General features: G+C 37.8%; 1 protein-coding gene across 3 annotated transcripts; it reads left to right on the plus strand.

Annotated features, from left to right (window-relative positions):
• The first annotated feature begins 1,300 nt into the window (after positions 1 to 1,300).
• On the plus strand, positions 1,301 to 23,085 carry SERPINB13 (serpin family B member 13). Of its 3 annotated transcripts, XM_004422608.3 has the most exons (9): positions 1,301 to 1,409; positions 2,625 to 2,806; positions 3,350 to 3,405; positions 6,726 to 6,729; positions 12,534 to 12,662; positions 13,054 to 13,171; positions 14,557 to 14,699; positions 14,906 to 15,061; positions 22,681 to 23,085. In XM_004422608.3, exons 1-9 carry the CDS (start codon positions 1,301 to 1,303, stop codon positions 23,083 to 23,085), a joined length of 1,302 nt encoding a protein of 433 aa, XP_004422665.2. The 3 variants fall into 3 exon arrangements, with proteins under 3 accessions (XP_004422665.2, XP_087294961.1, XP_087294962.1); XM_087438835.1 differs by lacking the exons at positions 1,301 to 1,409; positions 3,350 to 3,405; positions 6,726 to 6,729 and having other exon boundaries at positions 2,642 to 2,806; XM_087438836.1 differs by lacking the exons at positions 1,301 to 1,409; positions 2,625 to 2,806; positions 3,350 to 3,405; ... (1 more) ...; positions 12,534 to 12,662; positions 13,054 to 13,171 and adding an exon at positions 14,379 to 14,442.
• Positions 23,086 to 27,834: the final 4,749 nt, after the last annotated feature.

Below are 27,834 nucleotides of genomic sequence, written 5' to 3' on the forward strand. Positions count from 1 at the left end.
TGTGAGTGTTGAGATTGTTGCGTACATCACCCACGCCCTTAGAAGCAGCACACTGAGGTGATTTTCTAGGCAGACATGACAGGTGAGAGAACAGAGTGGGATGCCCTTCTACCTGTTTGGATTTGCCGTTTGGCAACAATGATGAATCTTTACACCTTTTACCAGGGACGAAAGGTGAGAATAATCTAACTGCTGTTTCTTTTAATGAATTAGTAGAACCAGTAGGGATGTGCCCAGATTGACAGGAAAAACTGGAATTTGGAGGTATAATTTCCTATTGAGTTTCTTTTTTTTAAGTAGTGTCGTTTTCCTAAAATCAGTGAGCTTGTTGGATGTTTATGAATAATTGGTGCTTAGCCCAGTGTCTGGAACATAGCAGACTCTCAACAAATGTTTATTGAATGAAGTAAAATGAGAGATTTCATGATTAACAGGCAGAATACTTGAGAACAAGAGTGGTGTGTGTGTATGTGTGTGTGTTTAGCTGCCTGCCCGAACTTTTCTCACTACTTTTTCTCGTTCTTTTCCAGCAAGATAGTATTCTTCCATTTTCTTCTTTCATTCAACACCCCAAAATAATGCACCTGCGAAGTTAACTTTGTTACAGAGACTGTTCTTGTCAGGACACAGCTCTGCACATCTGTGGTAAGTAAAGTATGCATTATTTCAGATCATCGTCAGGCTATAAACCAGTGGTTCCCAGCCTTGGCTGCACGTCATAATCAACAGGGTTGATAAATATTGTGATGCCTGGATCACACCCCAGAGTTGCTGACTCAGTTGTCTGGGTTGGGGCTTGGGCACAGGTATTTTTTTTTAAAGTTCCCCAGGAGATTTTAATGTGCATCCAAGGCTGAGAACTAGTGCTCTAAACAATTCTTACCAGAGGATCCCTGATACCATTAGGGATGAAGTTCTCCCTCAGAATCTCTCCCCTTGGGACATAATTCATTTAACTTGGCCATTCTGATGCTGCCCTTTGGTCCTGGGGCTACTGCTTTTAGTCTTATTTTGCTGTCTGGTTAATTTAAATCTCTTTATGCTTGGGCCGCAAATGGATTTCTAAGGGATTTTCGAGAAGGTAGAATTTAAATTCTATTCCTCTACGTCTAAGATGCATACTTTTTTAGCTACAGTTCACAACACAATTGCTGGCAACTTCAATTGCATCATTTCATGGCCATAAATCAAAGAAATAGGAAATTCAATGCACAGTTTTTCATGAACTTTGCCTGCTAATTTCATTAGGGAAATCACCATTGAGAAACCAAAGTTTGTTTCACGGGAAATGCAAATGATAATGACTAGGGAGAGGCAGAGACAGAGCTATAAATTAAAGATCTCAACTACTCATTTTACACATGCTTTCTGCTTCCTTGCCCTGCCGCCTCTGTCTCTCCAAAAGCCAGGTAAGTTCTTCCTTCAGCTCCAACTTAAGACTTCAGTGTTCTGAGAACACCGCTGTTGGTTGATTTGAAAGTGCTTTTATTGTGCGTAACTTTCCTTGGGGTGGTTTTTTTTAATCCAGTGCCTACGTGGCCATGATAATGTGTCTTCTTCATCTTGTTTGAAGTAAGTTAATTCATTTTATCTGTGAGTTAAACTGCAAAGAATCATTGCAAGGAAACCCAGAGTTGAAATGGGAGTTTTAATAGCAGATGTGACATGCCTTAGTAAGAATGGGTCTTTGATAGCAAAAACCCCTCAAAGTATGTAGGCTTTCAAAAATTTTTATTTCGCATTAATCTCATTCTTGTTTGAGGATTTTTCTTAAAGCCTTTATTAACTAGTTGTAACATAGCTGATGTTGAAGAAAATATAAAATGTGTTCTATTTGTTTATTTTTGGTAAATATTAATTGCTCTTTCAAAATTATTTTTTGTGAAATGAAAAAAGTAATATGAACTCTCTGTACAAGCCTGAAACAATATAGAAAAGTATAAAAAAGAAATGCTTTCACTCCTACTTACTAATCCATAGCCTGAGATACGTCATTGCCCTTTAGCGAAAATTCAGCCCAGGGTGAGGTTTTCATGCAGTTAGGAATTGGGGTATAAGAGAATTAATCTGTTTTACCACTCTCTGCACTGGATTTGAATCAATTGAGAAATAGAAAATATCAGAGAAAAATGTGAGTATTGGCTTCGCTATTGTGAAGGCTAGATGGGAGAACACTGCTCGGATCTGAGGCCAATAGGCATTCCTAGCCTGCCTCTTGGCTGGTCATTCTCCCAGCAGCTGGACAAGCCGGATATCGCAGGGCAAGGGCTGGGCCTGCCTGGGGGAGCTTATAGCAGGGAGGAGGCGGCGGGCAGGCAGATGCAGGCAGGTTCTGACAGTGAGCAAGAGAGAAGAAAACCATTTGAGGCATTAACCCTGTTCACCAGGGAAATGAGAACTGAGAACCACTGGATGATGCCAGACTGGTTGCTGTTTCTGTCAAAAGAGGGTCAAGAGAAGGGGTAAGAAGGAGGCATCAGTGACCTTTCACGAACAGGGTGAAAGATCCCTAGTTTCTGGATCACTGCAGGAAGAGGAGGAGAAGCAGGAAGGGTTCCTGTGAATAAAGCAGTTCAAGTACGCGACAAATGCTTATTCGGTTTTGATTGTTGTTGCTGGTCTAGGGCTCTCTAGAATCATCATGGATTTGCTTGGTGCAGCAACCATCCAGTTTGGCTTTGATCTTTTCAAAGAGTTGAATAAATCAAAGGATGGCAACATCTTCTTTTCCCCTGCGGGCATCTCAACTGCCATCGGCATGCTCCCCCTAGGGGCCCGAGGAGCCACCGTGGCCCAGCTACAGAAGGTAGGGTGGCCTTCCATTGCTTTCCAGGCACAAACTCGTCTCTGGGGGCAGCCGTGTAGCCTTGCCTTGAAAATATGCTCCTCTTGACCTGTGGGCCAGGAAACAGAGAAAGCATATGAAGACACAAAGCAATTTCAGGTCTGTCAGGGATGTCCTCTTCCCTTTCCAAATACTGCCTTGCCATCTTCTCCCTGGTGCTTGAAATTGCTATGAGCAGGGTCTGGGTGAAATGGCCTTCTCCAAAGCCATCAACCTCCTCATTAAATATGGAGCATGGAAAACAAAACCTACTGGGAGAAGTTGCATAATCGCCAGTAGGGTATAAATGACACATCAAAGATGAGTACATGAATGGGTAAACCAATGTAGGCTCCTCTGAAGAAATCAGTGGGCAACCCAGACATTTTCATGATTTTGCAGGGAAAGAATGGTTACCTATACACCATTGAGGTTTCTTTAACCATTATCTACTTTCCTCTGACTGATAGAGTGTGAGGTTTTCTCTGCTCTGATCACTGCCATAGTATTTTCTGTCCCTTCCAGGTGCTTTGCTCTGAAAAAGACACAGAAAGCTCAAGAATCATAGCTGAAAAAAAGAGGTGGGAGACATGTCTTAGAATCTTTGGTATGGTTGCTTTGTAGAAGTGGGCTCACTGGGGAAATGTGTAGAAGAGGTAGTACTTCATACTTATTTTTAAGCAATCACTGCATCCAAATAATGTTGGTAGGATTATACAATAATAATAAATCCTTAATGTTAAGGAGAGACCTTAACTTTAATGCACACTAACCACTATGATATATGCTGGTAAAGGCTAATAGACTGACATGTCCCTATAGAGAGTAGATGGGTTTTGAAATTAGACAGATTTGGCTTCAAATCCTGGCTCAGTCACTGAATGGCTATGCTACTTTGGGCAAGTTACTCACCTTCTTTGAGCCTTTGTAAAGTGTCCAGTAGAGTGTCTAGAACACACTGGTAACTCAATCAGTAGTGGATATGGTAGTTGTAGGTGGTATTATTACTACATTTCGTTTTTATTTTAAGCCCCCCCCGTGGATGTTTTACTTTAAAAAAATATTAGTACAGGACCACTGACTTCCTGGGGTCTCTTCCAGCTCTAGGGTTATAGTATTCCTCACCCAAAGGATGGTCTGTGCAAACATGGGAACGGGATCAAGTCCATAGGTCAGGACTGGCATCCAAAGATGGTTAGAGCTCTCAGGAAGGGCACATCTGCCCTGATAGTAGTCATAGCCCAGTCCCAGGCCCTCATTAAGTCCTGGCTCAAATCACCCAGCAATATGAGCTGTTTGTTTCACAATCCCACAAGGCCAGGTTGTCTGGGTGGCTCAGGTGCATATATGGAGAGCCAGGCTTCCTTCTAGAGTTTTTACAACAGAGTTGGGTCAGATAGCTGCTCATCTGTCCACTCAATCAAGGAGCACAGCTGTTTTCAGAGCACTTTTCCTTCCAAGCATGGAAGCCCATATAGAATCTTTGTGCAAATTAGAAAAAGGCACACCCCCTCAGACAGATGCCCCAATCTTGGGTGAAATGCTTGGTGATTGAGGTGAGGGTTGAATTTCAGCTTTGTGCTGGGTACAATCTGTATAACTCTGTGTATCAGCTCTGTGCATTCCCCAATATTTTTCTGCGAGTCACAGAGGTACGAAGAAGATTAGAATTCTTTCTTTTTTCCCTCGCTCCCTCCCTTCCTTCCTTCCTGAAATGACCTTCTTATACAAGCCTTGTAGTTTACCTGGATAAGAGTATCTCTAGTGCTGAGCTATCAAATATAGTAGCCATTCAAGTGGCTATAGGGTGCTTGAAATGTATCTTGTTCAAATTGAGATGTGCCGCGGGGCTGGTCTGGTGGTGTAGTGGTTAAATTCCCGTGTTTGGCTTTGGCGGTCCGGGGTTCGCCGGTTCAGATCCCGGGTGTGGACTTATTCACCACTCATCAAGCCATGCCAAGGCGTCCCCACACAGAAGAACTAGAAGGACCTACAACTAGGGTATATAACTATGTACTGGGGCTTTGGGGAGAAAAAAAGAAAAAAGAGGAACATTGGCAACAGATGTTAGCTCAGGACCAATCTTCCTCAAAACAAAAACAAAAACAAAAACAAACCTGTGTACTTAAAAAAAAAAAAATTGAGACGTGCCGTAAGTGTAAAGCATACACTGAATTCAAGAACTTAGTATGAGAAAAGAATGTTAAAGGAAAACCATGTTTCTACTCACAACTCTCTGACACCAAATGTGTGGGTTTTTTCCTCACATTAAACAATTATGACACTAACTACCTGAGTTAGCACAGACCCCACAGGTGAAGAGCTGAGTCACACAAGACTTTCCCCACTTCAGACGCCAGTCACAAGTGGTGGCTTCCCAGATTACCCACACTTCTGTCTGATTTGGCTGCAAATTGGAGGTTCCTGTGACACCCCTCCTCAAGTTCAAGAATTTGCTATAATGCCTTACAGAACTCAAGGAAACATTTGACTTTTGTTTACTGGTTTATTATAAAGGATGAAAATGAACAGCCAGACGAAGGGGTGCACGGGGTGAGGTCTGAAAATGTCCTGAGTGCAAGAGCTTCTGTCCCTGTGGAGTTTGGTGTGCACCACCCTCACAGCACATGGATGTGTTCACCAACCTGGAGGCTCTCCAAACCTTGTAGTTTAGGGATTTTTATGGAAGTTTCATCACGTAGGCATGATTGATTATTAACTCAATCTCCAGCCCCTCTCCCTTCCTTGGAGGATAGGGATGGGGCTGAAAGTTCCAAGCTTCTAATAATGGTTTGGTCTTTCTGGTGACCAGCTCCTATCTCAAAGCTATTCAGGAGCCCACCAAGAGTTGCTTCATTAGAACAAAAGGTCCTCCTATGACCCAGGAAATTCCAAGGGATTTAGGAGCTTGGTGTCAGGAACTGGGGTCAAAAATCAAATATTAAAACAAAAGATGTTCCTAGTACCCCTGTCACTCAGGAAATTACGAGAGTTTTAGGAGCTCTGTGTCAGGAACTGATGACAGAGACCAAATGTATATTTTTATTATGTCACAAATGTAAAATATCTCAATTTTTATATGTAAATTTTGTTGAAATAATATATAATACTTATATTTTGATATATAATTATTATAGTTATATATTGAAATGATGATGTTCTAGATATATTTAGTTTGATAAAATGTAATATTAAACTTGATATCATCTATTTCTTTTTACTTTTAATCATGTAGTTACTAGAAAATTTAAGATTATACATGGAGCTCACAATTGTGGCTCACATTATATTTCAATGGGACAATGCTGGTCTATAGTATACACCTGGGAGGTAGGGTGTATGCATGTTCAACTTTATTGACTATTACCAAATTGTTTGCCAAAGGGATTATACCAATATCTATTCCTCTCAGTAGTGTGTACAGGCCCATTTCATACAGTTGTGCAGAGAAAGTGGGACCTGAAATCCTACCCACCTTGCAATCCCCAGTCATCCGTATTCATACATACATACATATATATGTGTATTTTTTCTGTATCTATTGGTGATCGTATTTTTTTTCTCTGTTAATGAAGTGAATTACATTAACAGAATTTCTAATGTTAAGCCATTTTTGTATTTGTGGGATAATCAACTTGGTCATGATTTAAAAAAAATTACACATTGTTGAATTGGATTTGGTAATATTTTGTCAGGGGTTTTAAAAAATCTGTGTTATAAACCAGATCAATCTGTAATATTTTTTCTTGTCCTATTCTTGTCTAGTTTTGGTATCAAAGTATCCTTAAACTCCTAGGATGAGTTGGGGAATGTTTCCTTTTTTATTATTCTCTGGAAGAGTTTGTATAAATTCAGAAGCACACCTGATATTCTGGACAGAATTTGGATTTAAAACTGCCAGCGTGGTGATTGGTGATTAATTGATTTCTAATTTCTGTTTCTATGATGTTGATTACTTTCGATATTTCATGTAAGTGGAATCACACGCTATCTGTTCTTTTGTGACTGGCTTATTTTGTTTACCATAATGTCCTTGAGATTTGTCCATGTTGAGGCATGTAACAAGATTTCCTTCTTTTTAAAGGCTGCATAATATTCCATTGTATGTACGTACCACATTTTCTTTATCCCTTCATCTGTTGATGAACATTTGGGTTGCTTCTACCTCTTGGCTGTTGTGAATAATACTGGAATGAACATGGATATGCAAATATCCCTTTGAGATCTTGCTTTGAATTTTTTCAGTTATGTACCCAGAAGTGTGATTGCTGGAACATATGGTAATTTTATTTTTAAATTTTTGAGAAAGTTCTATACTGTTTTCCATAATAGCTGCACCATTTTACATTCCCACCAACAATGCACAAGGGTTCCAACTTCTCTGCATCCTCACCAACACTTGTTATTTCCTGTTCTTTTGACAGTGGCCATCCTAATGGGTGTGAGGTGATATCTCATTGTGGTTTTGGTGTTTGCATTCTTCTTACAATTAGTGATTTTGAGGATCTTTTCATATGCTGTTGGCCATTTGTATATCTTTTTTGGAGAATTGTCTGTTCAAGTCCTTTAGCCATTTTTCTTTGGATTATTTTGTTGTTGTTGTTGAGTTGTAGAAGTTCTTTATGTATTCTGGATATTAACTCCTTATCGGATACATGGTTTGCAAATATTTTATCCCATTTCACAGGTTGCCTTTTCACTCTGTTGATTGTTCCCTCTAATGAGCAGAAGTTTTTTTTAGTTTGATGTAGTTCCACTTGCCTATTTTTGCTTTTGTTGCCTGTGCTTTTGAAGTCACACTCTAGAAATCATTACCATTTGATATCCATAAGCTTTTCCCTTATATTTTCTTCTAGGAGTTTTATAGTTTTAGGTCTTGTGTTTAGGTCTTTAACCCTTTTGAGTTAGTTTTTATATATGGTGTGAGGTAAGGGTCCAACTTCATTCTTTTGCTTGTGGATATTTAGTTGTCCCAACATCTTTTGTTGAAGAGACTATCCTTTCCTCACTGTGTAGTCTTGGCACCCTTGTTGAAAATCATTTGGCCATATAAGCAAAGGTTTATTTCTGGTCTCTCTATTCTGTTCCATTGGTCCATTTATCTGTCTTTATGCCAGTACCACAACATCTTGATTACCATTGCTTTGTAGTATATTTTGAAATCAGGAAGTGTGAGGTCTCCAATTTCACTCTTCTTTTTCCAGATTGTTTTGGCTATTTGGTCCCCTGAGATTCCATATGTGTTTTATGATATTTTTTCTATTACTGCAAAAAAATACCATTGAGCTTTTGATAGGGATTGCATTGAATCTATACATCACTTTGAGTAGTATGAATATTTTAACAATATTATGTCTTCCAATCCATGAGGATAGATTCTTTCCATTTATTTGCATCTTCTTTGATATTTTTGGCAACTTTTTGTAGTTTTCAGTGTAAAAGTATTTCATCTTCTTGGTTAAGTTTATATCTAAGTATTTTATCCCTTTTGATACTATAGTAAATGGGATTATTTTCTTAATTACTTTTTGGATTGGTCATTGTTAGCGTATAGAGATGCAACTGATTTTTGTATGTAGATTTTGTATTCTGCAATGTTGTTGAATTAATTTATTAGTTTTAACATTTTTTGTGTGGAAGCTAGGATTTCTACATATAAGACTATGTCATCTGTGAACAGACATGATTGTACTTCTTTCTTTCTGGTTTGCATTCCTCTTATTTTGTTTTCTTCTCTAATTTTCTTCTTCTGGCTAGGACTTCCAGGACTATGTTGAATAGTAGTGGTGAGAGTAGACATCTTTACCTGATCTTAGAGGAAAAGTTTTCAGTCTTTCACCATTGAATGTGATTAGTTGTGGGCTCTTCATATATGGCTTTTATTATGCTGATTTTATAATGTTGATTCCTTCTATTCCTAGTTTGTTGAGGATTTTTTCATGAAAGCGTATTGAATTTTGTCAAATGTTTTTCTACATGAATTAAGGTGATCATGTGGATCTTGTCTTTCATTCTGTTAATGTGGTGTATTACACTGAGTTTCATATGTTGAACCACCTGTGCGTTCCGGGTATAAATCCTACTTGGTTATGGTGTATAATCCTTTTAATGCACCCTTCAATTTGGTTTGCTAGTATTTTGTTTGGGATTTTTGAATCAATATTCATCAGGGATATTGGTCCATAGTTTTCTTTTCTTATATCTTTTTCTGGTTTTGGTATCAGACTAACGCTGGCCACATAGAATGAGTTTGAGTATGTTCCCTCCTCTTCTAGATGTTGGAAGACTTTGAGGAGGATTGGTATTAATTATTCTTTAAATGTGTGGTAGAATTCTCCAATTAAGCTATCCGGTTCTGAGATTTTTTGTTGTTGGAGGTGTTTGATTACTGATTCAATCTTCTTACTAGTTATGTCTGTTTAGATTTTTTATTTCTTCATCATTCAGTCTTGGTAGGTTGTAGGTTTCTAGAAATTTATCAATTTCTTCTAGGTTATCCATTTTTTGGGGGAATATAATTGTTCATAGTAATCTCTCATAATCCTTTTTATTTTCATGGCATTAGTTGTAATGTCCCCTCTTTCATTTCTAATTTTAGTTATTGGAGTCTTCTATATTTTTTTGTTAGTTGGTTTAGTTAAGGCTTTGTCAGTTTTGTTGATCTTCTGGGGAAAAAACCCAACTCTTGCTTTTGTTGATTTTTTTTTGGTTGCTTTTCTACTCTCTATTTCTGTTCTAATCCTTATTATTTCCTTCCTTCTGCTAAATTTTGGTTTAATTTGTTCTTTTTATAGTCCCTTGAGATGTAAAGTTAGGTCATTGATTAAATTTGTTTCTTTGATTGGGCTATGTTTCCCTGTTTCTTTCTATGCCTTATTATCTTCTGTTGGGGCTTTAGCATTTGGAAAATAAGCCACTTTTCCCAGTCTTTGTGGTTTGGTTTAATACAGAGAGAACTTTTTCCAATCAGCCTGGCTAGAGATTCTGGAGACCTCTTAAGCCTTTTCTGGGGATGCATCCTCTCCCGGCTTGTGCATGTAATCTCCTAATTGAAAAAGTTTGCTGGATTTTACTTAGGAGCCCACCTTGGTATCTGCCTGTGGTACTGCAGACCCTAGTGCATGTTGATTGCCTTTGTTCTCAGTGGCCAACCTAGTGCCCTGTTCCTGTCAGCACTTAGATTCAGACAAGACAGAAACCAGTCTCTCAAGCAGCCTCTGGAAAAGTCAGAATGTTGGGTATACATTCCACTCTTCTGTTTCTCTCCCCCAGGAGAAGTTGAGAGTTGGGAGTTTTCTCCCAATCACACCATGCTGTGTTGGGGGAAGGGGCTCTGGTGAGTGGGTGCCATGAATTTTCCTACTGGGCTTCGATTCAGTTGGTTCATGCTCACTGTAGTACAGGAAACTCTTAACTGCTTTCTGGATTTCTTATAAAGGCATTTGGTTCTTGTGTTGTTGTTAAATCAGCTTCTCCAGTCAGGGAAGCAGGGTCTGGGGCTTCTTATTCTGCCATCTTGCTGACGTCACTCCTTGGAAGTTTCTTTAGTAAAGATTTACACATGGCAGATGCTGTCAGGTTGTATTTGGCTTTGTTTGTTCTTGAATGAATATTTAACTATATATTGAATTCTAGGGTGATATTTTCTCACAACTCTTTGAAGATACCATTCCACTCTGCATTTCTAATGATGCTGTTAAGTTTGTTTAATTGGCATTCCTTGGTAGGTGATCTATCTCTGGCTACACTTAAGTTTTGCTGTTTGTATTTGTTGTTCCTGAATTTTACTGAAATGTATCTAGGTGTGGATTTCTTTTGTTTACCAAGACTTATTTGCTGTGCTTTATGAATATGAAAATTCATACTTTTCATCAATTCTGGAAAATTCTCTTAATTTTTTGAGTAATGCATTTTCCCCATTCTCTTTTTCTTGCCTTTTGGAAGGATGCTAGAATTCTTACTGTATCTTCTATATTGCTTCAGTTGTCACACTTATTTTTTATCACTTTTTGCCTTTGTGCTGCATTCTGAGAAAATTATCCAGCTCTATGTAGTTCACTAATTTAGTTGTGCCTAATTGGCTATTTAACCCATCTATTGTGCTTTTAATTTCAGTATTCATTGAATATTCGTATATAGAAATTCTAGTTGATTATAAAACCAACCTGAAAATTGTTGACGATCTTTTTTTCCCTAACCATATTTTCAATATCTTTTCTGGTTAACATGCCCCAATATACTGCTTTTAAAAGGTGATGTCTGATAATGCCAACATTTAAAGTCCTTAAGGGTCTAATATGCTACTTTTTCTTCTGATTCTTGAGGTAGGACTTATTTTCTCATGACTTGTAATTTTGGAATATCAACTAATATTTGGCTGATAATCTATGGGTGTCCAGTGAAACCTGGGATGTAGTTACCTTTCTAGCATGGGTAATTTTTTTTTCTGGAATAAGATCTTGGGATGTTATCAACCCAGGGTCACTTTAAATTAATTTCTTAGTATGAGGTTTCCCTGGCCACAGAGGTAGTATAAATTCAAACCCCAAACCGGTTTGCCAGTAGGCCTTTCCTCCCTTTCCCTATTTTCAGGTCAACTCAGTCACAACTGGCCCACTGGAGAAATAGTCTCACTACATCCTTCTCTTTATATCAATCCATTATTCCCCAAAGGCTTCAATCCCTTGATCTGCTCACATCACATGTCAGTTAACCTGAGCAGCCGTAAAATGATCACTCAACATTTAAAGACTCATGATAGCAAGGAGGGAGCCAAAAGTTAAATTCAACCTCAAATATTTTGTTAGAGCAGCACATTTTTACGTTTCCAATTTGAATGTCTTCAAACGTCTTTAATTATTCACAAAAATGAATTGAGTGTTTTTTATGTGCCAGGTACTACCCTAGGCATTGGGTAACCAGTAGTGAAATAAAGAGATAAAACAAACAAAAAACTCATGGGCTTCACATGCTGGAGGAAGAAGGGCTTTCTGTTCTCAGTGCAATCAGGAATAAGCTTTTCAGTTCAAAATTAAAATGCCTCTCCCTTGCAACCAGTGTGAATGTCAGCAGCCAGATATTGCTCAAAAGACAGTGGGACAGTGTTCCTCTCTGTTTCCGGGAAGGGTGCTGGGTTAGCTGGGTCTGCCATGGAGCACTCCTCAGCTCTCAATCAGAAAACTGATGGATACTACAAAAAATATCCAGAAAACTTTGTTTTTTTCCCCCAGAGACAGGGATAAATCTCACTTCAGCCCAACATGTAGCTCTCACAAATGGCTACTTATACTATCAGGAATTACTTTTCTTATCCACTGCCGGGAACAGAAATTGCCAAACTTTAGAGTGGGTAAGAATCATCTGCTTTCCTCAAGTGCTTAGAGTCTTGCAGTTAGCTAAAAACAAGCATATAAAACATTTAGTGGGCAATTACACCTGAGATTAAAAAATGCAGCCTGAACCAGCAAAGCAAGATCTGTGGTGTTGGGCCAGCAGAACAGGCTTCTTTGTGGAGCTGAGATGGATTGTGACTTACGTTATCATATGATTTGTGTAAAAGTCACCTGACATCTAGGGCCACACCAAACTCACGGGCCACTCTCCAGACTATCAAACTGAGGGCAAGACCCAGCAGCCACGTCCTTTTTGGGGAGAATCTAGGCTCGCTTTCGCCAACATAACTCATTAAGTTTTTGTTTTGATTTTGCAGATTGAGAAGAGAGATGAGCTACATCACCAATTCCAAAAGTTTTTGACTGAGATAAGCAAACCCACTAATGATTATGAACTGAAAATAGCCAACAGGCTATTTGGAGAAAAGACCTACCTCTTCCTTCAGGTAAGTTTTGCTGTGTCTACCACATCTGTGAGTGGTATTCATGAATGGCCAAATGGCCCTGTTAGGACTGTGGGTTCTGGAGGCACGCTGCCTAAGTTGACTGCCTGGCTTGGCCCACATCACTGGGTGTGACCTCTGCCTGTTCTCCAGATGTCCAGGCCTTTTGGGAGCTGTTTAAAAATCCTGGCAGTCTAAATCTGATTTTTGCTTTAACCCAGTGCACCTTCCTAAAAGTGTGCATGGAAGTACTCAAAGTGATTTTCTCAGGTCCTAAAAAATCCCTGCTTACAATATGAATCATCTTGATGGACAGATAAATTTATGTAGCGATGTAGCAGTGAATAAACTGAATTTTCAACCTCTTTCTATTCCTTTCCTGTTTCTCCTAAAGAAATACTTAGATTATGTTGAGAAATATTACCATGCTTCTCTGGAACCTGTTGATTTTGTAAATGCAGCTGATGAAAGTCGGAAGAAGATTAATTCCTGGGTTGAAAGCCAAACGAATGGTAGGGTATGGTCATTCATCATATAAATACTTTTTGAGTATCCACTGTGAGTGAAGCCCTGTGCTTAACACTGCATGGGATGCCAGGGTGGACAAGCCTTGAGAGGGGACTCAAGATGGATTTTGCAGGGTTGGAAAGACAGGGCTGGGCATGCGGGGTGTGGGAGAGGGCACTGAAGATAGTGGAATGTTCTCAGCAAATGTGGAAAGAGCCAAAGGGAACCAGGGAGGGGACCACAGGAAGCCAACTTCATGGAAACATTTAGTGGAGAATTATTTGCACGTGGCTGTGGATTGCAATATCTTTGGGGATCTGAAATTAGGCTCATGTCTGTCTTGGGTTCACATTCTTTCCTTTATATCAGAGCCTTTCTTTCTGAGTCTGAGTCCCTAAGTGAAAATGTCATAGAGGGTTTCCTTTCTCTTTGTCAGGTGAGAAACATTCAGCTCTCCCATCAAACCCTGCCTTTGCTACCTATAGCTGGGGCTGCCTGGGCCTCATCTCCACTTGAGCATCATGCGGGGATGATGACAACTTTCAGCCCCCTCCACAGCACAGGACTTGACAAAGCTCTCCCTTCGTCCTCCCCTCCTCATCCCCTGGTATGAGCCAAACACAAAAGAAATACTAGAAAGGAATGTTAATACGGAATACACAGTAGGGAGTGATAGCTGATACTTTAGTATTAGAGTTTCAAATTACATTTTTCATTCCAGTTATCAGGGAGGCATCTATTATTTCAGAATGCATTTTTTTTCTTTACACTCAGTGCAAAGGAAAAAAAAGGTGTCTATCAAAGGGTTGGTCAAAGGCAGTATTCTTCAGAATTTAGTGTGGGATGGGCTAAACCCCGAGAAAAAAACATCAGCTCTTTTTCTAGTAAAATAAGTTTTCTCTACCTCATGTGGTAACTATGTTGAATGGGTAAAAATAATATAGCTGACACTTACCGAGTGCTTATTATGAGTCAGGTAGTGTTCTAAGTGCTTTACATGTATTAAATCATTTACTCCTTTCAACAACCCTTTGAGGCAGGTTTTATTCCTGTTTTACAGATGTGGAAACTGAGGCACAGAGAGCTTAAATAACTTGCCCAAGATTCCTCAGCTGATAAATGGCAAAACTGGATGCTAACAGAGGCAATCTGATCCCAGAGCCTGAACTCTTAACCATCACACCTCAATTTATCCCATGGGATAAACAGGCCATGGGCAAGGTGAAAATGTCCCTACCGGTTCTGCCAGTGAACATTTTGTTGGCAAGGTGTTCAGGTGCCGACCTAGCTGAGTTTGCAATGATCAGTCAAGTCCATCTGCATTGTATCTGCCGTGCATATTACTTATAATTTTGAAGATGGGCCAATTTTTGTTGTTGTTTGTTTGCAGAAAAAATCAAGGACCTGTTTCCAGATGGCTCTCTAAGCAGCTCCACTAAGCTGGTGGTGCTGAACATAGTTTATTTTAAAGGGCAATGGGACAGGGAGTTTAAAAAAGAAAATACCAAGGAGGAGGAATTTTGGCTGAATAAGGTATGATCCTTTATTTATGTGATGTGCTTACACATGGAATGTAAAATCTAAAGTCATATTTGAGCAAATGTACATGGAGAATAGCAAATGCTGATTCTGAGGCTCTGATCTTGAGCATGATTTTAGATGGAGCTAATTATTTTGGTGCACTAATGTGGTTGTCCTATGTCTCTTTTGACACCGCGTGCCCTGTGACTTTGTTGCAGACTACAAGTAAATCTGTGCTGATGATGACACAGCGCCATTCCTTCAAATTCACTTTCCTGGAAGACTTGCAGGCCAAAATTCTGGGGATACCATATAAAAACAATGACCTAAGCATGTTCGTGTTGCTGCCCAATGATGTAGATGGTCTGGAGAAGGTAAAACCTTACATCGTCACAATCTTGCTTTCATTTCCTGAGACTTTGCATCCAAAGCTTGCTCTGGGTGAGCCTGGAAACAGGGCTTCTGATTTGGAGCTGGTGTCTGGCAGACCCAAGTAGAAAATATTTCTCACTCTGTGCAACAGTTACAGATGGATGTCTAAAGAACATTAAATTTTCTTGGTTTTATTGAGAACAACCAATACTAATACATTTGGGGCTGAGCTAAAATGGACATTTAAGGTCACACGGGAGTTCTAAAGATCACCTACCATTCTTAGAAATGGTTGATCTCTATGGACACTCTTCCCCATAAAAAAATTACATGTGCACATATACAGCAAATACTGCATACTATTCAGTAGGCTTATTGGACCTTCTGAATTTCTTTCTTAGATCTTTAATTTTTTTAAAGACTTCATTTTTTTAGAGCAATTTTAGGTTTACAGCAAAATTGAGAGGAAGGTACAGAGATTTCTCATATACCTCCTGCCCCTCACACATGCATAGCCTCCCCCCTAATCAACATCACTTACCAGAGTGGTACTTTTTTTTTTTTTAACCAAGGATAAACCTACATCAACACAGAATAATCACCCAAAGTCCATAGGACGCTTAATCTTAAACCCCTTGATTTAGTCCCACCCACTTTGCAGTTAAAAATTGACATGGCAAGAGAGTGACATCAGCATCATGGCAGAATGAGCTCTTTGCTCAGACTCTCCCCCCTAAGGGGAGAGTATCTCCCCTTGTATCTCCCCCCTAAGATACAAATGAAAGGACACTGATAAACCAACAGAAGACATTCACACAATACAATAGACATCTGAGAGACACACACAGCCATATATCTGAAGGTGGAGGTGCTGGACCCCTGGGAGGAAGTGGAAGGAGGTAAGGGGATCTTCTGTTCCTCCCTGGCAGCAACCTACAGTGCAGGATCATGCACAGCACCGAGAAGAGAGGAGGGGAGAGGCAGCTCTCCACAGAATGTCTTCGCTCTCTGAGTTGCCTCCTAGCCATGGGAAAGTTCCACACAGAGGAGGCTAAGCAAATGTGGGGGTGTCTTCATCAAGCTAGCCCCAGGAGGGCAGATAGTGAGGGCAGAGTGAGAATGCTGCTGGGATCGATCATGGGAAAGCAAGTGCCCGTCCCTGCACCTGGTGCACCAGCTTGGCCAGTTGGCCAGAGTAAGGACCTTCACCAGAGCACATGAGCATACATTTGTAAAGCAGCAGCGGTGAGCAGGCAATTGCAGACGGTCCCTGGCAGCATAGATTCCAAAGGACAGGCATAGACGCCAGGGATTGTGGTGGGCTCAGAATACACAGCTCCTGCCCATCCCCAGCCCCTGCCGGTTGGATGCAGGTGAAATCTGTGTCCAGAAACTACCACTATGCAGAGGTACAAATCCACCCCATCAAATAGTATGAAGCGGTTTATTAATACTCCAGACCAGAAGGAAAATGAAAATTACCCAGAAATCAATCCTGAAGGCACAGAAATTTACAATCTAAATGACAGAAAACTCAAAAAGCTGTCATAAAAAACCCAATAAGTTACAAGAAGATTCAGAAAGACAGTTCAATGAACTCAAGAATAAAATTAATGAACAGAGGGAATTCTTCACAAAAGAGGTTGAAACTATAAAAAAAAAAACCAATCAGAAATGTTGGAGTTAAAAAACACAATAAATGAGATAAAGAAAAATCTGGAGTCCTTGAATAACAGAGCTGATATTATGGAGGACAGAATTAGCAGTTTGGAGGAGAGAAATATAGAAATGCTTCAGATGGAGGAGGAGAGAGAACTAAGACTAAAAAGAAATGAAGAAATTCTCTGAGAAATATCCGACTCAATTAGGAAATGCAACATAAGGATTATAAGTATTCCAGAGGGAGAAGAGAGGGAGAAAGGAACAGAAACCTGTTCAAAGACACATAATAGCTGAGAAATTCCCAAAGGGGAAGGAGCTGGAATTACAAGTGAAAGAAGCTAATAGAATTCCTAATTACATCAATTGTAAAAAGACCTTCACCAAGGTATAAAACTTGCAAAAGTCAACAACAAACAAAAAATATTAAGGGCAGCAAGGCAGAAGAAAATAACTTACAAGGGAATCCCTAACAGGCTTGCAGCAGATTTCTCAGCAGAAAATTTACAGGCTAAGAGAGAGGGGAATTATGTACTTAAAATTCTGAGAGATAAAAACTTTCAGCCAAGAATACTCTATCCAGTGAAAATATCTTTCAGATACGGTGGAGAAATAAAAACTCTCCCAAATGAACAAAATCTGAGGGAGTTCGTTGCCACAAGACCCCTGCTACAAGGAATGATCAAGAAGGCCCTCATACTTGGAAAAAAAAAAAAAAGAAAAGAAAAGAAAGGTTTTACAAAGCCTTGAGCAAGGAGATAAATAGGCAGACAAAATCAGAAAATTGTAGCTCTCTATCAGAACAGGTTAGCAAACACTTAATTCTAAACATTAAAGATAAAGGGAAGGAAAACATCAAAAATAACTATAATCTCATCATTTTAACCACAAACTCACATCACAAAATGGAATAAGTTGTGACAACAATAACTTAGAAGGGGAAGAGGTAGGGGATGGTACCTGCTTAGAGTAAGGAATTAAGAGGCTACTAGAAAATGGACAGTCTCATTTATGAGACTTTTATACAAAACTCATGGTAACGACTAAACAAATAGTCAGAACAGAGACATAAATGATAAATAAATAGAAAACTGAAAAAACCGTCATAGAGAACTACCAAACTGAATTGGCAGTCCAAAATACACCAGATAAGAAACAAGGGAAGTACAGAACAACTGGAAAACAAGTGATAAAATGGCAGCATTAAGCCCTCATATACCAATAGTCACTCTAAATGTAAATGGATTGAATTCTCCAATCAAAAGACACAAAGTGGCTGGATGGATTAAAAAACAAGACTCAACAATATGCTTCAGGAAAGACAAACACAGGCTCAGAGTGTAGGGGTGGAAGATGATACTCCAAGCTAATGGCAAGCAAAAGAAAGCAGGTGTTGCCATACTTACATCGGACAAAGTAGACTTCAGGATGAAACAGGGAATGAGAGACAAAGAGGGGCAGTATATAATGATAAAATGATTAACAAACCTAAAAGAAGATATTAACAACATCACAATAATAGTAGGGGACCTCAACATCCCACTTACATCAGTGGATAGATCATTCAGACAGAAAGTCAACAAGGAAATAGTGGAATTAAACAAAAAACTAGACCAGATAGACTTAAGAGATACATATAGAACACTCCATCCCAAAACAGCAGAATACACAGTATTCTCAAGTGCACATGCAACATTCTCAAGGACAGACCATATGTTGGGAAACAAGGCAAGACTCAATAAATTTAAGAAGATTGAAATCACATCAAGCATCTTTTCCAATCAAAATGCTATTAAACTAGAAACCAACTACAAGAAAAATGCTGGGAAAGTGACAAATATGTGGAGATTAACATGCTACTGCACAACCAATGGATCATTAAAGAAATTAAAGGAGAAATCAAAAAATATCCGGAGACAAGTGAAAATGGAAATACACCATACCAACTCATATGGGATACAGCAAAAGCGGTCCTAAGAGGGAAGTTCATAGCAATACAGGCCCACCTCAACAAACAAGAAAAATCTCAAATAAGCAATCTTAAACTACACCTACCAGAACTACAAAAAGAAGAGCAAACAAAGCCCAAAGTCAGCATAAGGAGGGGAATAATAAAAATTAGAGCAGAAATAAATGAAATTGAAACCAAAAAGGCAGTAGAAAGGATCAATGAAACTAAGAGCTGGTTCTTTGAGAAGATAAACAAAATTGACAAACCTTTAGCCAGAATCACTAAGAAAAAAAGTGAGAAGGCTCAAATCAATAAAATTAGAAAGGAAAGAGGAGAAATTACAAGAGATCCCACAGAAATACAAAGGATTATAAGAGAATACTATGAAAAACTATATGCCAACAAATTGAACAATCTAGAAGAAATGGATAAATTCTTAGACTCATACAACCTTGCAAAACTGAATCAAGAAGAAATAGAGAATCTGAATAGACCAATCACAAGTAACAAGATTGAAACAGTGATCAAAAACCTCCTAAAAAACAAAAGTCTAGGATCAGATGGCCTCTCTGGAGAATTCTACCAAATATTCAAAGAAGATTTAATGCCTATCCTTCTCAAAATATTCAAAAAAATTGAAGAAGATGGAACACTTCCTAACTCATTCTATGAAGCCAACATCACCCCAATACAAAAACCAGACAAAGGCAACACAAAAGAAGGAAAATTACAGGCCAATATTGCTAATGAACATGGATGCAAGACTCCTCAACAAAATATGGGCAAACTAAACACCTTAAAAGGATAATATGCCATGATCAAGTGGGACTTATACCAGGGATGGTTCAAGATCTGCAAATCAATCAATGTGATACACCACATAACAAAATGAGGAATAAAAATCACATGATCATCTCAGTAGATGCAGAGAAAGCATTTGACAAGACCCAACAATGATTTGTGATAAAAACTCTCAATATAATGGGTATAGAAGGAAAGTACCTCAATATAATACAGGCCATATATGACAAACCCACAGCCAGCATCATACTTAATGGTGAAAAACTGAAAGGAATCCCCCTGAGAACAAGAACAAGACAAGAGAGCCCATTCTTACCACTCAACATAGTATTGGAGGTTTTGACCAGACCAATGAGGAAATAAAAAGAAATAAAAGGTATCCAAATTGGAAAGGAAGAAGTGAAACTCTCCCTGTTTGCAGAAGACATGATTCTATATATAGAAAACCCTCAAGAATCCCCCAGAGAACTATGAGAAATAATCAAAAACTACAGCAAAGTTGCAGGGTACAAAATCAACTTACAAAAATCAGTTGCATTTCTATACACTAATAATGAAGAGCTGAAAGAGAAGTCAAGAATACGATCCCATTTACAATCCCAACAAAAAGAATAAAATATCTAGGAATAAATTTAACCAAGAAGGTGAAAGACCTAGACAATGAAGACTATAAGACATTATTGAAAGAAATCAATGATGACGTAAAGAAACGGAAAGATATTCCATGCACATGGATTGGAAGAATAAACATAGTTAAATGTCCATACTACCTAAAGCAATCCAAGATTCAATGCAATCCCAATCAGAATCCCAATGCATTCTTCACAGAAATAGAACAAAGAATCTGAAATTTAATTCAAAATGGATTACAGACTTGAAGGTATGATGTGAAACCATAAAACCCCTAGAAGAATATATAGGCAGTACACTCTTTGACATCATTCTTGTCATACCATACCTTGACATAGCATGTCTATTTGCGAAAGGGAGACAAAAGAAAAAATAAACAAATGAGGACTTCATCAGACAAAAGAGTTTCTGCAAGGGAAAGGAAATCAGGAAGAAAACAAAAAGAAAACCCACCATGTGGGAGAAAATATTTGCAAATCATATATCCAACAAGGGGTTAATCTCCAAAATATATAAAGAACTCACACAACTCAACAACAAAAAACTAAACAACCTGATCCAAAAATGGGCAGAGGATATGAACAGACATTTTTCCAAAGAAGATATACAGATGGCCAATAGGCATGTGAAAAGATGTTCAACATCGCTAATCATCAGGGAAATGCAAATCAAAACTACACTGATATATCACCTTACACCTGTTAGAATGGCTATAATCAATAAGACAAAAAATAACAAATGTTGGAGAGGATGTGGAGAAAAGGGAACCCTTATATGTTGCTGGTGGGAATGCAAACTGGTGCAGCCACTATGGAAAAGAGTATGGAGATTTCTCAAAATATTAAAAATAGAAATACCATACGACTCAGCGATCCCACTACTGGGTATTTATCCAAAGAACTTGAAATCAACAATTCAAAGTGACTTATGCACCCCTATGTTCATTGCAGCATTATTCACAACAGCCAAGATGTGGAAGTAACCCAAGTGCACGTCGACTGATGAATGGGTAAAGAAGATGTGGTATATATACACAATGGAATGCTACTCAGCCATAAAAAAAGACAAAATCATCCTATTCGCAACAACATGGATGGACCTTGAGGGTATTGTGTTAAGTGAAATAAGCCAGACAGAGAAAGACGAACACTGTATGATTTCACTCATATGTGGAAGGTAAACAAACACATGGACAAAGAGAATAGATCAGTGGTTACCAGAGGGGAAGGGGATTGGTGGTGATCATAAGCAGTAAAGTGGCACATTTATGTGGTGATTGACAAATAATAATGTACAACTGAAATTTCACAACGTTGTAAACTATTGTGACCTGGATAAAACAAAACAACAAAAAAATTGATATGGCTAGTATCCTCTATTTTTGAAATCAGGAAGGCTTTGTTTCAAATCCCTATTCCTCTATTTAATAGCTTTCTGTCCTTTGAAGCTTAACTTCCTTGAAGCTCAATATTTTCCCATCTATAAAATGGGCTCCACAGTTCTTAATGTATAGAGTTGTTGTCATGATTAGAAAATATCTAGAAAAATATATATAGAGAGATCAGCACCCAGTATTGTAATAATATGGCATATATCATTTATTGAGTGCTTTCCATGTACTGGACCCATTCTAGGAGAGATATATATATGGTTTCCACGTCCTAGACCCATTCTAGGGGCTATCTTAGAATAGGCCCAGGACATGGAAAGTAGTCAATAAATGATAGATGCTATATTATTATAATATTGGATACAGTTCTGTTACTGTGAAACATCTCTAGTGGCATATGTTGAAAAATATTTTGTCACAGCTAAATGGCAGTATGTATGAAAGCTTTAAGAATATTCATACTCTAACTCAAAAACCCCAGTTGTGGAAACTACCCTAGGGAAATAATGCAGAAGAATTAAATTGCCTTTCTGAGTGAAATCAGTAATTTCTGCATAAATATACTAGGATACCTAGTTTGAAATTAATAATAATAATAATAATTTTTGTATCCACAGTGTCTATCAACATTTATCATAATTCTTAATACATACTGGATGATTGTAAAATGAATGAATGGATGAATGTCGGGTAAAATTTATCAACTTGGTGAAAAAAAGTTTAAATTATAACAAGTAAAATGGACATTCAGTGTGATGACAACTATGTAAATATATATTATATACTATATCACATATTATAATATAAATAATTAATTATAACAGACAATTATATAATATGTAATGTATAATATATTTATAAATTATGTATTAAACCTGAATATAAAGACTAGAGGGGAATAGTAAAAAGTGAAATAATATGTATTAGATTGATAGAACAAGAAATGACTTATTTCTTATCTTCAAAAGTTTATTTAGTACTATTGAGTTTTCACATATACACAGATAATTTAAACAGAGAAATATGACAAGTGCCTGCTCTATATAAAGACAAGAGTCTAGTGAAACAAAATTTCTAATTTTATTTGTTACTAAAATTAATAATTTCTTACTTATAAAATCAATATTGCACCCTTTCAAATTTGTATTGATAATCATGCTCTTCTTCCCTCTCTTTTTTTTTCTCAATAGATTATGGATAGACTAACTCCCGAGAAATTGGTAGAGTGGACTAGCCCAGGGCATATGGAAGAAAGGAATGTGACTTTGCATTTGCCCAGGTTCGAAGTGGAGGATAGTTACGATCTGGAGGCTGACTGGGCGGCCATGGGGGTGGAGGATGCCTTCAGTGAGCACACAGCTGACTACTCCGCGATGTCCTCACGCTCAGGGCTGGATGTCCAGAAGTTCCTGCACAGGTCCTTTGTGGTGGTAACTGAGGAAGGTGTCGAGGCTGCAGCTGCCACTGGCGTAGGCTTTGCTGCCGCATCAGCGCCAGTTTATGAAAAGTTTCACTGCAATCACCCTTTCTTGTTCTTCATCAAGCACAATGAGTCCAACAGCGTCCTATTCTTTGGCAGATTTTCTTCTCCTTAGGACAGTCATTGCCTTGGCAGAAAACTGGTATTGGAGTATTAACACTACTGTGAAATAGCCCATTCTTTTAAAATTTCTTTTCCTGTCTTGCACTCTGTCTTACTAGCAAAATCAATGATTTAATGACTGTAATAGGGTGTGTATGCGTGTTTTTCATTTTCCTTAAAAGTGAAATGTCCTTTTGTTTGTGCCATGCATAAAGTGAGATAAATCAAAGTTCATTAATAATCTCTTGTTGATTTCTTCTGAAAGTAAATCAATGTAATGTAGTTTTGTGCACCAATGAAGAGAAGCAGTCTCTTCAGTAAAGACTATGGAGCAAGGGATATGGGGAGTCCCTCCAGTTCTAATATTTTGGCATGTTATGTAATACACAAGTTAAATAAAGCAATAATTTACTCAATTCATGTGTTGCTTTGTTCTTTCTCAGCAGATCGTGTTGCAAACTGCAAAAGGAAAGAAATTTTAGAAACATATTAGCAAAGCATAAATTAAAACCCAAATGTCGGGGCAAGATAAAACAATACACCAGATGGAAAAGATTCCCATATTTTTATCCTATATTCTAACAGAGTATATAATCCATTGTCTGTTGCGTAAGCATTTTGATATTGTGAAAAAAACATGGTATTTGAGAAGCTAAATATTGTAACTGATCAATGTTCCTACCCTGTCACTTTTCTAGGTGACAGTAAGTATTTGGAATGACTATTAGAGGAGTGAAGGTTTTCTCTGTTTTTTTTCCCATTTACATATTTCTGGTTATTTTGTTGGTGAGCTGTGGGTATTACCAAATGATATTTTCAAGAAGATGCTTTTTGAAAGGCTCTGAATCAATTGCTGATGCTCTGCACTGCAGGCCTGCTTTGCTTTTATATTTTCAGTTTTTAACAAGATCTCATTACTGACTTACTTTTTTACCAGCTCTAGTAGCTGTAATTTACCTACCATAAAATTCACACATTGTAATTTTACAATTTAATGATTTTTGGTAAGTTTCTAGAGTTGCGTGTCTCTTACTACAACCCAGTTTTAGAACAATTCCATCACCCTAAACTGTTTCCTATGGCTGTCCCACCCTAGACCCAGGCGACCACTGATCTGCTTGTCTGTATAAATTCTTCTTTTCTTTGACATTTCATATAAACAGATAATAAAGTAGGTAGTTTTTTGCATCTGTTTTCTTTCCTGAGCATGTTTTTGAGGTTTATTCTTCTTGTGGCATGTCCCAGGTGAATTCCTTTTTATTGCTAAATAGTATTCCATGTGATTGAAAAGATACTTTTTGTTTATCTGTTTACCAGCTGTGGACATTTGAATTGTTTCCCCTTTTTGGCTGCTGTGAATAGCGCTTCTATGAACATTTGAATAAAGACCTTTGTGTGGACATAAGTTTTTATATTTCTTGGGTGGATTCATAGGAATTGCTGGGTTGTATGATAAGTTATTTTTTAGCTTTTTAAGAAACTGTCAAACTGTTTTCCAGTGTGGCTATATAGTTTTACATTCCCACCAGCAAGTATAAAGGTTCTAGTTTCTCTACATTCTTGCCAACTTTCAGTATTGCGTTTATGCTGATAGCCATTCTAGTGGGTGTAAAGTGGTATCTCATTGTGGTTTTAATTTACATATACCTAATGACAAATTAGGTTGAATATTTTTCATGTGCTTACTTGCCATTTGTATGACTTCTTTGGTGAAATGTATTTTCAAATCATTTGCCCATTTTTGAATTGGGTTGTTTGTCTTCTTATTACTGAGTTGAATGAGTTCTTTTCATATCTGTCTATAAGTCCTTTATCAAATACTTGATATGTGAGTATTTCCTCCTAGTCTATGGTTTCTTTCAATTTTCTCGTTGGCGTATTTTAAAAAAATATAACAGCTTTTTGAGATATAATCTACATACTATAAAATTCACAATAAAGTGTACAATTCAGTGATTTTAGTATATTTAAAGAGTTGTGTAAACATCTACACTATCTAATTTTAGAACATTTGCAACACCCCCAAAAGAAACCCCACCCCCATTAACAGTCATTCCCCATTTCTCTCTCTTTCTGGACTCATGGAAATCATTATTCTACTTTCCGTCTCTATGGATTTGCCTATTTTGACATTTCCTATAAATGGCGTCATACAATATGCGGCCTTTTGTAACTGGATTCCTTCACTTAGCATAATATTTTCAAGGTTCATCCAAGTTATAGCATGAATCAGTACTTCATTCTTTTTTTGACTGAGTAATGTTCCATGGTACAAATATTTCAGATTTCGTTTATCCATTCATCAACTGATGAATATTTGTATTATTTCCAGTTTTTGGCTATTATGAACATTTTGTATGGACATATATTTTCATTTCTCTTAGGTATATACTTAGGAATGGAATTGCTGGGTCATATGGTATCTTTATGTTTATCATTTTGAGAAACTGCCAAATTGTTTTCCAAAGTAGCTGCCTCAGTTTACAATTCCATAGCAATGTATGAGGGTCCCAAATTCTACTCATCTTTGCCAATACTTGTTATAGTTTGTGTTTTTATTTTTAATTTTAATTACTATCCTAGTTATTGTGAAGTAGTATCTCATTGTAGTTTTATGGTATCTTTTTAAGTGCAATTAGAGTCTTATTTATCAATATTATCTTTGAAGAATCATGCTTTTGGTGTTGTATCTAACAACTCTTTCTCTAACTCAAGTATACAAAGATTTCCTCTTGTTTTCTTCTAGAAGTTGTATAGTTTTAACTCGTCCTTTTAGGTCCGTGGTCCACATGTGTGTGTGTAGTTTTTTTTTTTTTGTCTGTGGCATATGTGTATGCGTGTGTGTGGTGAGGTAAGTGTCTAAGTTTAGATTTTTTGAGTATGGATATATAATTGTCACAGTATCATTTCCTAAAAAGATAATCCTTTCTTCATTGAATTGTCTTGGGACCTTTATCCAAAATCAGTTAACATTAAATATAAGGTTATGTTTCTGGGCTCTCAATTTCATTCTGTTGATCTATATGCCTACTGAAATGCCAATACCACACTGTCTTGATTACTGTAAATTTATAATAAGTTTTGAAGTTAGGGAGAGTAACTACTTTGTTCTTTTTCAAAATTGTTTTGGTTATTCTAGGTCTTGCGCATTTTCGTATAAAGTTTAGAATTAGCTTGTCAATTTATTTAAAAAGCCTACTGGGATTTGATAGGAATTGCATTAAATTTATAGATCAATTTGCTTGACATTGAGTTTACCAATCCACGAATATCAAATATTGAATGTCTCTCCATTTATTTAGTAATTTCATTTCTTTCAACAATATTTTGTAGATTTCAGTGTAGAAATATTCTTTCAATGAATTTATTTTGATAATTTTTTGATGCTATTGTGAATGGAATTATTTTCTTAATTTGTATATCAAATCATTATGTTGTAAACCTTAAGTATATACAATTTTTATTAAAAAATAAAATTAAAACAAAAACAATAAAAAGCATAAATATAAGATATCCTAAGGGAATTTAAAAAATGAGGGAGTGTTAATATTTTGGGTATTTTGTTGAGTGATATTTTCTCATGCTGAAGAACTGCACCAGCTGAAGAACCTAGTCTTCCATATTCATAAAATCCCTGAGCATTTTGGACCAGACATCTTCCTCAGGCTTAGGATAGGAAGGCCAAACCAGCTCCTTCTGCTTCCGACCATCACCCAGATGACTATGCATTTTTTAGTTTATTTAGAAGGCAAGGAAGAAAGAGAGGAGGTGATGCGTCTTAGTTATGAGTAAAAAGCCTTTAGGAAGTGCGATGGCGCAAAACGCAGTGGGGATGGGCTGACAAGTAAACAGATATAATAGAGGTGTCACTAACACAACTGAGTTCAGGGCGGTGACCATTGTTTGCCCACCAGATGCAGACATGGGGCCTCCTCACTCCACACATCCTTGACCAAGTGTTGAAGATCTCCTTCTTTGGTTTTGCAAGTGTCCTCAATGGAGCCGGGCATGTCCACAAGCGGCAAAAGGATGATATTGCAATAAAACCAAGTGACACAATTGAGCCACATCCTTTTGGCAAACAGCAGAGGAGCTACCGGTTAAGCCCTCTCTGGTGCCAATTGGTGTCAATCTGTGTAAGGTTGCTAACCATAGTAACAAAGGCCCTTGAAAGGTAACATGGTCCAGTCTTGGCCAATCATTGTAACTCATACCTTCATCCACAGTAACCTGTATAAAGGGTGAGAATGTGGCCTGGGACTTCATATAAAGATGGGGGAGAGAAGCTGTCTTTCCTTGGGGGTCACTAGCTGGAATAAGGTAATCTAGGTATTAGCTGAAGTAAACACCATTCTTCTCATGATGTAGGAAACTTTCCTTTATATAGTAGGAGAAGATGAGATCAATACTGAGAAACAGTGCCAAGAAATAGAGACTATCTATCTATCTATCTATCTATCTATCTATCTATCTATCTATCTTCCTTGAGAAAATCTGATCCACTTTGTTTTCACGGTTCCACCAGCAAGTGAATTCCTCTTGTGGTTTAAGCTAGTTTAAGCTATGGGCTTTTGGAAAGAATGTCATGGAGGTGAAGTACCCTTCTCATCACATCTCATGGGGGGCTTCCTGACATCTACATGACGTCACTCAGATGTTAACCTTGATCACTTGGTTAAGGTAGAGTTTGCCAGGTTTCTGCACTGTAAAGTTGCTATTTTTCCCTTTCCATGCTCTATAATCTTTGAAAGTGAGTCACTAA

Source organism: Ceratotherium simum, chromosome 14 (genome assembly GCF_057802395.1).
Source record: "Ceratotherium simum simum isolate JZ-2026a chromosome 14, ASM5780239v1, whole genome shotgun sequence".
NCBI lineage: Eukaryota > Metazoa > Chordata > Mammalia > Perissodactyla > Rhinocerotidae > Ceratotherium > Ceratotherium simum.